This window comes from Oryctolagus cuniculus, chromosome 16 (genome assembly GCF_964237555.1).
Source record: "Oryctolagus cuniculus chromosome 16, mOryCun1.1, whole genome shotgun sequence".
Lineage (NCBI taxonomy): Eukaryota > Metazoa > Chordata > Mammalia > Lagomorpha > Leporidae > Oryctolagus > Oryctolagus cuniculus.
This window is the reverse complement of record NC_091447.1, coordinates 28,847,176-28,859,947: the sequence shown is the minus strand read 5'-3', so window position 1 is coordinate 28,859,947 and position 12,772 is coordinate 28,847,176. Positions and strand designations below refer to the sequence as shown.

Genomic DNA, 12,772 nt, shown 5'->3' with positions numbered 1-12,772 from the left:
GGAGGATTAGCCTAGTGAGCTGCGGCACCGGCCAGAATAGTCTTTCTAGCTTGCAAATCAGATGATGAAAGTGCCCTATTCCAAGCCCTCAGAGGATTTTCACTGCCCATTGAAGACCTGACCTCCTCCACTCTGCTTCGCTCGTGCTGTTCACTGTGCTCTGATCATCGTGCTGTCTTGTGCACTTGTCCCGTCTCTGCTGCTTCAGCTTACATGCAGCTTCTTCCAAGGAGCCTCCCTGCCCTGCTCGTGGTACCCCTGCCTCCCCATCACACTTTAGTCAAGTGCCTTATTTGTGTGTCTTTCTGACTGCACTGTAATTTTTTTTAACTTTTATTTAATGAATATAAATTTCCAAAGTACAGCTTATGGATTACAATGGCTCCCCCCCCATAACTTCCCTCCCCCCCGCAACCTTCCCCTTTCCCGCTCTCTCTCCCCTTCCATTCAATCAAGATTCATTTTCAATTCTCTTTATATACAGAAGATCAGTTTAGCATATATTAAGTAGATTTCAACAGTTTGCACCCACATAGAAACACAAAGTGGAAATACTGTTTGAGTACTAGTTATAGCATTAAATCACAATGTACAGCACATTAAGGACAGAGATCCTACATGAGGAGTAAGTGCACAGTGACTCCTATTGTTGACTTAACAAATTGACACTCTTGTTTATGGCATCAGTAATCACCCTAGGCTCTTGTCATGAGCTGCCAAGGCTATGGAAGCCCCCTGAGTTCACCGACTCTGATCATATTTAGACAAGGTCATAGTCAAAGTGGAAGTTCTCTCCTCCCTTCAGAGAAAGGTACCTCCTTCTTTGATGACCTGTTCTTTCCACTGGGATCTCACTCGCGGAGATCTTTCATTTAGGGTTTGGTTGTTGTTGTTGTTGTTGTTGTTGTTGTTGTTTTTTCCCAGAGTGTCTTGGCTTTCCATGCCTGAAATACTCTCATGGGCTTTTCAGCTGGATCCGCATGCCTTAAGGGCTGATTCTGAGGCCAGAGGACTGCACTGTAATTTTAATAACTATGATTCACAAAAATCCTTGGGACTGTTGCCAAGTAGTTGCTCAAAAAGGGCTACTTAATTTTGCTCTTATATTTGCTTTTTTATTATAGTTCAAAACATTTGAAATATTCCTCTTCATTTTTATCAGCAAGTTAAAACAGTTGTCCATTTGGCACTGTGGACTGTTTGATGATTTTGTGGTTTTCCTGGTAAGTGTGGAGAGGAGAGTAGATACCTTGTAAGTTCCAAACGAGAAGGAAATTGAGGAAGATTGGGGGAATGGACAGAAAATTGTATGAGATGGACAGGAGAGAAATGACAAAAAAGAATCAAGGAAAAAGATAACTGGGCATGTCTGAGTAGAAGCTTCTGCTCCCACAGGCGTGGATTCAAGTCCTGTGTAAAGAACCAGGGTCATTTTGTGCAGTTTCGGGCCTGCTGAGGTGTTGCAGGACAGCAATTCGGTCACGTGTGTTAAACAAACAAAAAACCTTCTGAGAGTGAACCTGCTCATTGATTGTCAATTGCACTTCTAGGAATTTATCCTAAGGAAACAAAAATCTTAGCCTTTTTCTATACAAGTATGTCAGGTGCACCATTGCTTACACTAGAGATAGAATCAAACAACTAATGATAGGGGGATTGATGAAATGAGTTAAAATGCATTCTTAAAATAGTATAAAGACAACTAAGAGTTGTGTTATGGAAGAATATTTAAATAATAAATGATTTGTAGTAAGTTGTTAGGTTAGTAAAAGGAACTTGTATAGAAGTGATGATTGTTAATGATGCTCTCTTCGTGCTGGAGCACGAAGTAGAGTTGATTTCCCCTGGCGTGTTCCTGCGATGCCTGCGAGTAGCTGTGTCGAGGAGAGCAGCTCTCGGGAACACCGTCTGAAGGGAAAGGACAGCAACCTGACCGCTAAGAACCACGCAGGGTTAGAGCCTGACTTCAGGTTTAGTCTTACCTGGATAGCTGAATCTATGTGCATTGTTCATTTCTTATTACAGAGGAGAATATATTTACTTCAGAAAACGAAGCAAAGAAAATAGAAACTATTCCCAGAATATCACCTCCCTCCCCCACGGAAACCAGATCAGCATACACGCTTGCTGCCTGTGTGTGTGTGAGAGGGCTGGGCAGGTACAGATAGATGGGGATATACTCGGCAGACGAGTGTGGTCACACAGTGGCACTTCAGAAAATTTTTGGAAAAATCAGCCTAAAAGACAAGTTTATTTTGATGCAAATATTTTTTTGAAATCTCTGGTTAGTTTTTGTAATAAGCATTTTCCGTAAACTGTGAAGACCCTTGCATGTGTGGACTTCAAAATGTTTTGCACCAAAATAAACTTAATTCCATTTGCCATGAGCTTTTTTGAAGTCCCCTCATAGATATGTTTCAACCCAAACTGTGTACATTATTTAAAATAAGGATTGACGAACTTTTCCTAAAAACAGCTCTGGTAAATGTTTTTGGCGTTGTAGGCCACATACTATCTCTACTGTTTCTTGTTGTTTCCTTTCTTTCCTTTTTTCTTCCTGCCCCCTGTCATTCCTTCCTTCTTTCTTTTGTTGTTGCAACCCTTTAAAAATGTGAAAATTATTCTTTTAGGCTATAACAAAATCAGGCTAAGGGCCAGGCTATGATGTAACTCATGTTACATACTGATCATATTAGACTGAGATGAGAAAAGTATGTGCCACTTTTGCAAAGTATGTTTATCAACATATTTTCTAATATGTAGTCAGAAACCCAAGGTCTAATGGGAACACTGGTCACACTAACCATGGGGCGCTGTTGGCTGTGGCTCCCAGTACAGCTTTATAAAGGATAGTGATGGAAATACAGCCATGTGTCACTTAACAACAGGACTATGTTCGGAGAAATGCAGAGTTAGGTGATTTTTGTCATTATGCAAACATCATAAAATGTATATGCACAAACTAACCTGGCCACAGTGTCACTAGGCAGTAGAATCTCATGGGACCATCATCGTGTATGATATTGATTGTAACATTTATAGTAGAGTTCTAGAGAATGGGTCATTAGAAATATGTTCAAAGGATATCATAGTTCCCTCCTCTTTTTTTTTTTTTTCTTTTGACTAAGACTTTACTGAAGAACAATGGTGGAGGATATAAGCAGTGGCTGCTGTATGTCAGTCAAATTAGTTTCTATCATTGAAGTCATAGGCTCAATTCGTGTGCACTCCATCTTCAGTGCTACATGGTTAATTTAACAAAAATAGCACATTGAATAAAACAGTATGAAGAATATTCCATCAGGTGAATAAAGTAACCTGTGAATTTATTTTCCAGATATGCTCAGTGAAGGAACGACATGCCAGTGAAATGAGGGATTTGCCAAGCCGCTATGTTGAAATAGGTATGGCTCCACCGCTTGCCTTCCGCGAGTGTCAAACTTCAAAAGAGCTCCCATTTGATTAAGTGGAAACCTAAGGCCACATTTGTCAAGGCTCCTTCCTGGGGACCTTAATGAAATATATTGTTCAAGAATCCTTTGAGTTTTGAACCTTGGCTCCGGAGACCCTTTATATAGTCTAATTTCCACACAGTGATTTTGTAGGTGTCTCTGATGTCAAATAACGACGGGTCTGGTTCTGGTTTTGTTACTTATGACCTGGACTTCGGGCAGTTTTCGGCAGGCTTCCGTGTTCTCACCTGTCAAGTGCGGGAAGGAGCACGTGTTTCACAGGTTGGCTGTGAGAATTTTAAGCTAATGCACACGTGCGCCTAGGACACCACTGACAGCTGGTCCTGCCCACTCGCACTTCCTAAATACTCATGCTCCTCCTCACAGGTCTGCCCCAGCTGCTGTGGCTCTTTTATTTGGAGAGCTGCAGCAGCCTCCTTAGCACTTCATCTCCTTCTGCCGTGACCGCGTCTAAGCCAGTCTTAGTGCAGTCGAAGCCCAGAGCAGCTCGGGCTGTGTTCCTTCCCGGCTTCAGGATACAGGGGAAACTCGCCGGCATAGATCACAGCTCGCACTGCCTCTCCAGCTCCTCTGTCCTTGGGTTCTTGGGCTGTTAGTGTTAGCACACAGGCCTCCTGCCAGCCAGCCTCGTTCCTCCTTGTCCTGTGTAGAATGTTCTTCCCACTTCAGCTTCCTTGACTTCATCCTCTCTACTCATCCTTCACTCAGTGTGGCTCTCCTGGGAGAGCCCACAGCTTCCTAACCAGGTCAAGGCCTCCTGTGTGGGCACGGATAACCCTGTGTAGCTCCCCTCTCCAGCACTGGGCTCAGTTGCAGTGGCTGTGTGTGTCCTTGCTGCCTTCCTCTTCCACCAGGCCATCACCTACCTGGGAGCACACGCCCAGCATGGTTTCTGTTGCTGTGTGGATCTTAAGGACCTGGTGCAATGAATGGCCTGTAGGCACTAGGTAATCCTGTGTTGAATTAATCAGTAACTCAGAAACGACCGTTCAGGAGAAATGAGCCACGGGAGGCAGACTGTGAATTTTATTACTTAGTTTTGTAACTAACTTTAGAAAAATTGTTCTGAGAAAAAAGCAGTTTTGCATTTTGTACGTCAGGTAACAAGCTCATTTGCCTATTTCTATGGTGGATGAGGAATATAAATTTATAATAAGGTGAAGCTGAAATAAATCATTTGCCCATGTAAGATCTTGATAAGGTTGCTTAATGTTCCTCAGCCAGACTTTTCTCACCTGTCAAGAGAGGGCACTAATACCTACCTTTTAGGGCGGTTGTGAGAATTAGACAGAACGTGGGTAACGTGCCTAACAAAGCACTTGGCACACAGTAGGTGCTCACTAAATCATGGTGGGTATCATCACCGTGCACACTTCTGTCTCAACGCTGTGACTGCTAACAACTGCCCCAAGTGTAGACAGTGGCTGCAATAGCCCACAGCCCTGGCATCACATTATTAAAGTGCAGTTATTTGTAATATAATTTGTATGACAAAGACTGAGCATGGTTCCTAACAGCACTGCATTGTTGACATTTTACTACTAGAGTCCGTGGTGGAGGACCATTTTTTTTCCCTTCTTGAGAGCAAACCTTTAAAAAATAGAAACCATTTCCACAGTGGGAGGCACAGTGGTTTGTACAAGAGTATTTGAGTAGGATAAAGGAAAGGGGAAATATTGGGAGGTCTGGATTACAACTTGCTTTAATCCTGAACAGTGTGATCCTCTGTTCTTTCGGAAACGAGGTAAAAATGGCATTGGTATTAAAGAAATATCTATGACCATACATTTCTTAGAAGCCAAAACGTTTGCAACTCTTCTTAGAAGTCAAAATCTCAGAAACAACACAGAAGTTAATGTTGTCAAGAAGCTATCAATTTGTTCTTGTAAGTAAAAAATAGTAATGATAACGATTAAGCTTATTGAAGAGTTATGACCTATGGAGAGATTCACTGAACATGGCAGGGAGTGGGGTGGTGGGGATCGCATTTACCTGATGGGCATTTTGGGACCAGTAGTGAGATCAAAAGGGTTAAAATAAGTAAAAAGCAGAGGTACAAGTTCTATGTTCTGCTGTGCCTTTGCAAATTCAAGTGCAGAGCGGGCTGGGGCACCCCGGCCACATGCAACACAATCCCCAGAGAGGTCAAGTTTTAAAACTCTGCTGTGGCCAGCACTTGCACACTTCTCATCAGAGCACTTCTGCACCCCGCTGTACACCGTTTTCTAGAGTGACTTGTGTCTGGGAAAAAGGCTTCAGAGTCCTAGGTCTGCCAAATTCTCCTTAAGTGACATTAGTGACATCACTTAACCTCTCTCTCTGGCCCTCTAACGTGAGGACAAGGTTGTCATGGTGAAAGGAAATATTTTATGTAAAATATTCAACACACTGCCTCTCAACACAGCATTGTTCTGTACATCATGACATTTATTAATAAAAAAAGTGGTTTTTTATTTAAACTATCGTTTTTAATAAAAGTAATTGAAAGAGAATCTGGGGAAGATATAAACAAGAGTTTACTAAAATATTCTGAAGTGATTAATACATTTCACAACTTTGTTTCTCAATAAAGTATATCTACAAGCCTAAATATGACTGAGTTATAAGTATTAAGGATATTGACTAAAGTGTCATCTCATACAAGTCTGAACATAGAATATTAAGTGAGATAATCTACTTGCAAGTTATTTGGGGGTGATCTTTTTATTTAAATAAAACCTTGATTTTTAGCATTTGCAATCTAATGCACATTACAGTTTCTTTTAAGTGAAATACAGAGGTGGTTTTGTCTTATGTTGTCAGTGCCGCTAACAGGCTGATAGTTGTGAGTGCTGACACCGATTCCACCCTTGTCCACACCTCTCCAGGAAGTACCTTTTCCTGCCTTGCACCCTTTATTACTTTATACCTGTTTCCATTTTTGCAGATCGCATGAGGTGTTTTTCATATTTCTGTAAATACACCGGCTTAAACTCTTCCATACATCAGGGCCAAGATCTTCTGCATCCTGATGCTTCTGGAAGAGAACCTCGTGCATAATTGGGTGCCCAGACGCTCTTTACTGAACTAAGTTGCTGGTAACCCTCCGACCTTTCAGACCCTTTAAAAGTCAGGGGAAAATGGAGTTGCATTTATTTTGGTGCAGAAACTCTTTGACGTTTTTGTGAAGAGATGAAGACTGAGCAGGTGCAGCCGTTTTGCTGCTCTGGTGCCCCAGCTGGCTTCTGAGTTACTTCCTGTAGTGTGTCTAGGAATGCCTTCCCCTGAATAACCAGAGTGCGGAGTGCTTCCGCCCGCATCGGGATGCGGAAGGCTGCGTGGCAGCTGTAGCGCCCCCTCTGCTGGTCTTCATCAGAACACTGTGTGTGCGAACACAGCGCATGCGCTGCAAGGCTCTGGACCCGTTCCTGGGTCTGAAGTACAGCTGTGTCTTGTGGCTCCCTCTGGAAACGGGGTCCCCGCCCAGCAGCTTTTGCTTTCTGTTTCTGCTTATATTCTGTAAATGCAATAGAGTTTGTGTTTGTTTTCTTTGTGGTTTATCTTTTCCAAATGATTGCCTTAAAGATGAGTTTTTATGCTTCTAGACCACTAAGCCACCTATATTCCAACTGGGTTACCTTTAGGACAAAAGAGAAAGCTTTTTATCAAAATGATTTGTCATTGGTATGTAATTTCAGGAAAAACAAAGTGAACCGTCTGTTGGTCCACTCTGAGTTTGAAGTATAAAGCCAGTAATTACTTGGAGATATTTCACAAAGCCCATAAACTTTTGCATATTTTATGTATGCTCTTTGGAAGAAAAATGTTGCCATTCAACATTTCTTTCTCTAAATCATAGTAGTATTCTTTATACCATCTTGTTTATTCTGACAACACTGGTTCTGGCTAACCCTTCCCGGACTCAGCATTAATATAAAGAATACATTGAATCATATTACATCCAAAAGCAGTCATGTTTTGTTACATTAGTAGAATTATGGAAAAATAAGATGCCAGTGTTCATTCTCAAATGTCTTATTTTAAGAACAGCTATAGACATTTTCCTAAATCAGCAACTCAGATAAGGAAGTGAGTTCTATTTCACATGATATGCTTTCTAGTGGTCATAATGCAGATGAATTGCTGAGTGATAAAGCTATTAATTTGGGACTCTTTATGTGTGGATCATACTGGATGTTATTACAATTTTGTTTTCTGTAAGAAAATTTTTATTGAGAAATTACTCTAACAAAAATAAAAGAATGATTTAGTTCCAATTTTATACACATTGGTAATTTGATTAACTGAGCCTCTGAAAATCTTGACAGTGTTTATGTATACTGCAAAAATTTTTCTTCATAAATTTTTGGGGTCATTTTATAATTTATCCACTGCATATAGTCTTTTTCTAAATTATTACTAATTATCAGTGACTAAAGTCCTGTAAGATTTATTGTTAGTAAATATTCATTGTAGTGTGTGGAGCTGAGAGGTGAAATAGAGATATGTACTTCTTTAGTCTTTCCTTTAAGCACATTAGAACTCTGTCATGTCCTTAATGAGAAAACAGAAAATTCTCTGTGTCACTGGTCAAGCTGCTTTGGAGCAAAACATCAGGATACTGAGGAGGAAAGATCTGGATAGGATTCCTTCTGGCTTCTCTGTTCCGTGTCTTGCAGCAGCCTTCAGGCACAGTTATCCACCTGCAGGAGAGCTGTGTGCTGCTGCCAGTCAGTGAGTCCAGGTGGCCCACCTGGCTCCCCCAGTGGGAAGAGTCCCTTGGCACCCACTGCTGCTTTGCCATTCGGTGGTATTTTCTCGTGGGTGTCTATGGAAGGGAAACCCAGCAAAGCCTCCTTCTGGGTCCCGCGAGGACAGTGTCTGAGGGATCTCTGAGTCTCTATTCTTCACCCCGGTTGCTGGTGAGGGACTAGTATGTGTAGCATTTCAACAATGCAGTGTGCTGTTGTAGAACAGAACTCAAGTTCACTTCTACCAATCAGAGTTAACAACCTGAGGAGTAGCTGGAAGCTCTTGTTAATGTGCCCACATGTCTTGTAGAAGGTGAAAATGCAGCTTCTTCCATCACTGGATGCTGTGTGGCCCCATCGTGCTCAGCAGCATCTCATACTTGCAGGTGTTCCCATTCCTGGGCGTCCCCAACCCCCGCCCCAGCGCCTTGAGCTTCTCTAGAACCTTCCTCAGCCCGGCTCTGCTGGGGGTACTTGTCTCTGCATGTACAGCCGTGTTAGAGTTGGACTGCGTTGAAGCTGGGTCTCCGTGGTGAACATTCATCACATTACTGCTTTACCGAAATGATTTTTTGGTGCCTAGATAAAAATACTCAATTCAGGCCCACAGAGGAAAAGAAAAAACGTGTTAAGTGGCAAAACTTTGACAAGAGCACCTGTCCTTGAACTCATCTCTGGTTCTTCCCAAGATAACCACCTATGCAGTCTACCTAAGGACAAAGTGTGAAAAATGTGACCCTTTTAAAAGTTTATACTGCTATTTCACAAGTTTTTTGGTCATCTTCAGTCTTGTTTTGGTGTGAAAATTGTGTAAACAGTTGTCTATGGACAAGCATTGAAGACTGGCAAAACAAAGAACACTAAGTGATCTGCAAAGGAGAGTGGAGAAAGAAGAAAAATTTTATTAGCCCCTCATTTCATCTATATTATGGATTTAGTTCTGCTCCCATTCTTTTATCTTGTGGATGGGAAAAGTTATACCCATAGAAGTTAAAGTGACTTGTCCAAGATCAATTTAGTGGAAGTTATAACCCAGATTTCTTGACCTGACATTCAATATTGTTTCCAACATGATACAGTGAGTTCCCCTACGTGGGAAAAGAAAAGAAATTTCATCATAGAAACTAACTAAATCTGTAGCTAATACCCAGAACTGTGGAGAAGATCTGAATCAAGAAATTCTTAGAAAATGTTGCGAGTCCAAATAAGAGTTTACTTCCAGATGAATCCATGAAGTACAGCATGTGATTCCTGGAAGAATGTCGGCCTGTACCTCTGCTGTAGCAGGTGGATTTTGCTGTGTAACAGGCCACTCAGAAATCAGTTTTGGTTTTTTTTTTTTTTTTTTTTTTTGACAGAGTGGACAGTGAGAGAGAGAGACAGAGAGAAAGGTCTTCCTTTGCGGTTGGTTCACCCTCCAATGGCCGGCATGTCCGGCGCACCACGCTGATCCGATGGCAGGAGCCAGGAGCCAGGTGCTTTTCCTGGTCTCCCATGGGGTGCAGGGCCCAAGCACTTGGGCCATCCTCCACTGTACTCCCTGGCCACAGCAGAGAGCTGGCCTGGAAGAGGGGCAACCGGGACAGAATCCAGCACCCTGACCTGGAGTAGAACCCGGTGTGCCGGCGCCGCAAGGTGGAGAATTGGCCTAGTGAGCCGCGGCCCAGCCTGAATTCAGTCTTAATCTGGAGGTAGCAATCATTTCTTTTTCACAGCAGGTAATCATTACAGTCATACAATAGTAATATTTGTACTTCCCCACAAGAGTTCTCTACTAGATCTTTTGGGTCTAGTGCAATTATATCTGTATTGTATTCTTAATACAATATTTCTTATACATTTTTAAAAAATAATTTATTGAGACAGATATCCCATTTTCTGGTTCATTTGGGAAATGCCACTTGGCCAGGGATTGGCCAAGCTGAAGCCAGGAGCCAGGGACCCAGTCTGGTTTCCCATATGGGTGGTGGGTCCCAAGTTTTTGAGCCATCCCCTGCTGCCTTGCAGGGTGTGCATTATCAGGAAGTTGGAGTCAGCAATCAGGGCCAGAGACTGAATCTGTATGAGATGGTGGTATCACGAGCAGCATCTTAACCACTGCGCCAAAAGCCTGCCCATCCTCTAAATTTTAAATCAACTATTTTTATAAAGAAAAGTTTATTATTTTTTTCTGACATTTATTTTACTTAAGAAATTCTGGAGCCGGCGCCGTGGCTCAATAGGCTAATCCTCCACCTTGCGGCGCCGGCACACCGGGTTCTAGTCCCGGTTGGGGCGCCGGATTCTGTCCCGGTTGCCCCTCTTCCAGGCCAGCTCTCTGCTATGGCCAGGGAGTGCAGTGGAGGATGGCCCAGGTGCTTGGGCCCTGCACCCCATGGGAGACCAGGAAAAGCACCTGGCTCCTGGCTCCTGCCAGGATCAGCGCGGTGCGCCGGCTGCAGCGGCGGCCATTGGAGGGTGAACCAATGGCAAAGGAAGACCTTTCTCTCTCTGTCTCTCTCTCTCACTGTCCACTCTGCCTGTCAAAAAAAAAAAAAAAAAAAAAAAAATTCTGGTATCTCATCATAATGTCTGTATTTACATGATTTTTTTCTAACTCAAGATCTTTAAATAGAATATTTAATACAAAACCAGCATTTCATAACAATGGGGATACTTCAAAAAGTTCATGGAAAATGGAATTAGAAGGTAAGTTTACTTAGAGGAAATTTTGAAATCCAAGGGTAGTTTTTTCCTAATACACATTTGACATGAACCTTGTGAAGACCCCTCATGCAAATAGCATCTCTGTTGACATGTGTACCACAGTAATGCTCCAACCGCGAGAAACCTGCACGCAGCCATGCGTGTTATTAACAGAGTAGGTTCACGTGAGTTACCCATGTCATTTTTAAGCTACCTGAGCACCGGGTTACCATTCATGTTGCCGTTACTGCTGGGTCCAGTCTTGTTCGGGATGGGAATTTTTAGGGCTGGGTTCCTTCCTACTTCTCCAGTACTGGCGATTGTGAAGTACCTTCAGTGCTGAGTGGGGAAAGTATGTTCATCCGTGCCCCCTTTATGTTAGCGTTGATTAAAGTGAGTCCATCTAGCATCATCTAGCATTCAGATTTAACGTGGCCCTCTGATCGTCACTGCCTTGGGTTCCTGTTAATGGTGGCTCCTATTTCCCTTTTGTCTGCAGTGTCTCAGTTTGAAACGGAGTTCTACATCAGTGGACTGGCACCTCTCTGTGATCAGCTTGTTGTACTTTCCTACGTAAAGGAGGTTTCAGAAAAATCGGTAACTGTTTTCTCCCCTATACAAAGGGGTGGTGGGGGCGGGGGTGCTCGTTTTCAGCATTATACTCAGATGAAGTTGCTGTCAGAGGCATCAGCTCTATGCCAAGCGCGACTTTCTGACCTATAAAATCAGGTCAGCAGAGATTGCCCTGTAGACCTAACGTATTTGCCTCTCAAAAGCCCGCACTCCTCGCCTGCCTTTGTTCCTCCTTCTGTGCGAGGAAGAGTCATTTTTCCCGTTTTTTCCATCTCTCTTGGTACTTGCGCCAAACGGAGTGAAGGATTCCTCTTGCTGAAAGGCGAGGAATGTGAGCTGACAGTGTGCATTAGCAGAAATGACAGCAGTGGAGTTGATCGGCTGTACAATGGGGTCCTGTGGTCAGAGGGAATTACAGAAAGGGCACTTCATTATTTCCTCTGGTCCAGACGTATGTGTTTGCTTCCCAGTGGCCTAGCGCTTGTGAGCAGCTTGATTACGGCCTTGAAAAGGACTGTCGCTGTCTCCCAGTTGTTCATGCAGATGACAGTACCTGGAAATGTGTGGCTAATGGCAAGTAGCAGGTGATCTAAATTTCACTGTGTGTGACTTTGGAATGAAACCTCTGTCTTTGGCCTGTGCTTGGGGCACGTACTGGTCTTCCTTGAAAACCCAGGGCAGGCCCCATTGCCAGCTTGTCCCTATTGTTAGAGTCCAGGGGTCCTGCCAGGAAGGGGGTATGGGAGGTTTCAATACATAAACCAGGAGAGCTCACTGTGGAGGATTTTCTTTTGGATGCCGTACATAAAAGAAATTGCAATTGATTCTCTAGCCCTTTGCAGTAAGTGAGTAAGTGGGTTCTCTTGTTTGTCTCCTCTTCCTCCACCCCACCCCACTCTTCAAATGGTAAGGAATAAAATGGGGGAGGAAAACCCTGGGAGCCCTTTTTTTGAAGTGGTAGTTGCTCCTGAGTGTTTCTCTGAGAGCACACTTGCATTAGGAAGCCATCACTATAGTAACCTGAAGCTCTGGGTGCCCATGTTGCTAGGCAATGCAACGCTGTAGACTTAAGTGAACACTCAAACCCACTAAAATCAATAGGGTTGGCTTCTAGGCCTATTGCAGGACATCAGTTTATTATTATTTTATTTATTTTTTGAAAATAAAGAAAAGCAGTGGCTCCTGAGGGAGTAAACACAATGCTTTTTGATGAGGAATGTGGGGAGGCTTGAGAATGTGATTGAAAAGAAGTAAAGACAGAAGCAGTAAAATGAAAAAGGAAAGCCTAATAAACAATTGACCAAAGAAAGA

General features: G+C 43.0%; 1 protein-coding gene across 6 annotated transcripts in view; it reads left to right on the top strand.

Moving 5' to 3' along the window:
• VPS41 (VPS41 subunit of HOPS complex) overlaps positions 1-12,772 on the top strand; it is a 187,422-nt gene that overhangs the window by 121,184 nt on the left and 53,466 nt on the right. For all 6 annotated transcript variants that reach the window (XM_008261661.4, XM_008261660.4, XM_070059752.1 and 3 more), the window contains 2 exons: positions 3,338-3,404; positions 11,388-11,485. In XM_008261661.4, the coding sequence (XP_008259883.1) occupies positions 3,338-3,404; positions 11,388-11,485 (165 nt within the window). The remainder of the gene's footprint in view (positions 1-3,337; positions 3,405-11,387; positions 11,486-12,772) is intronic.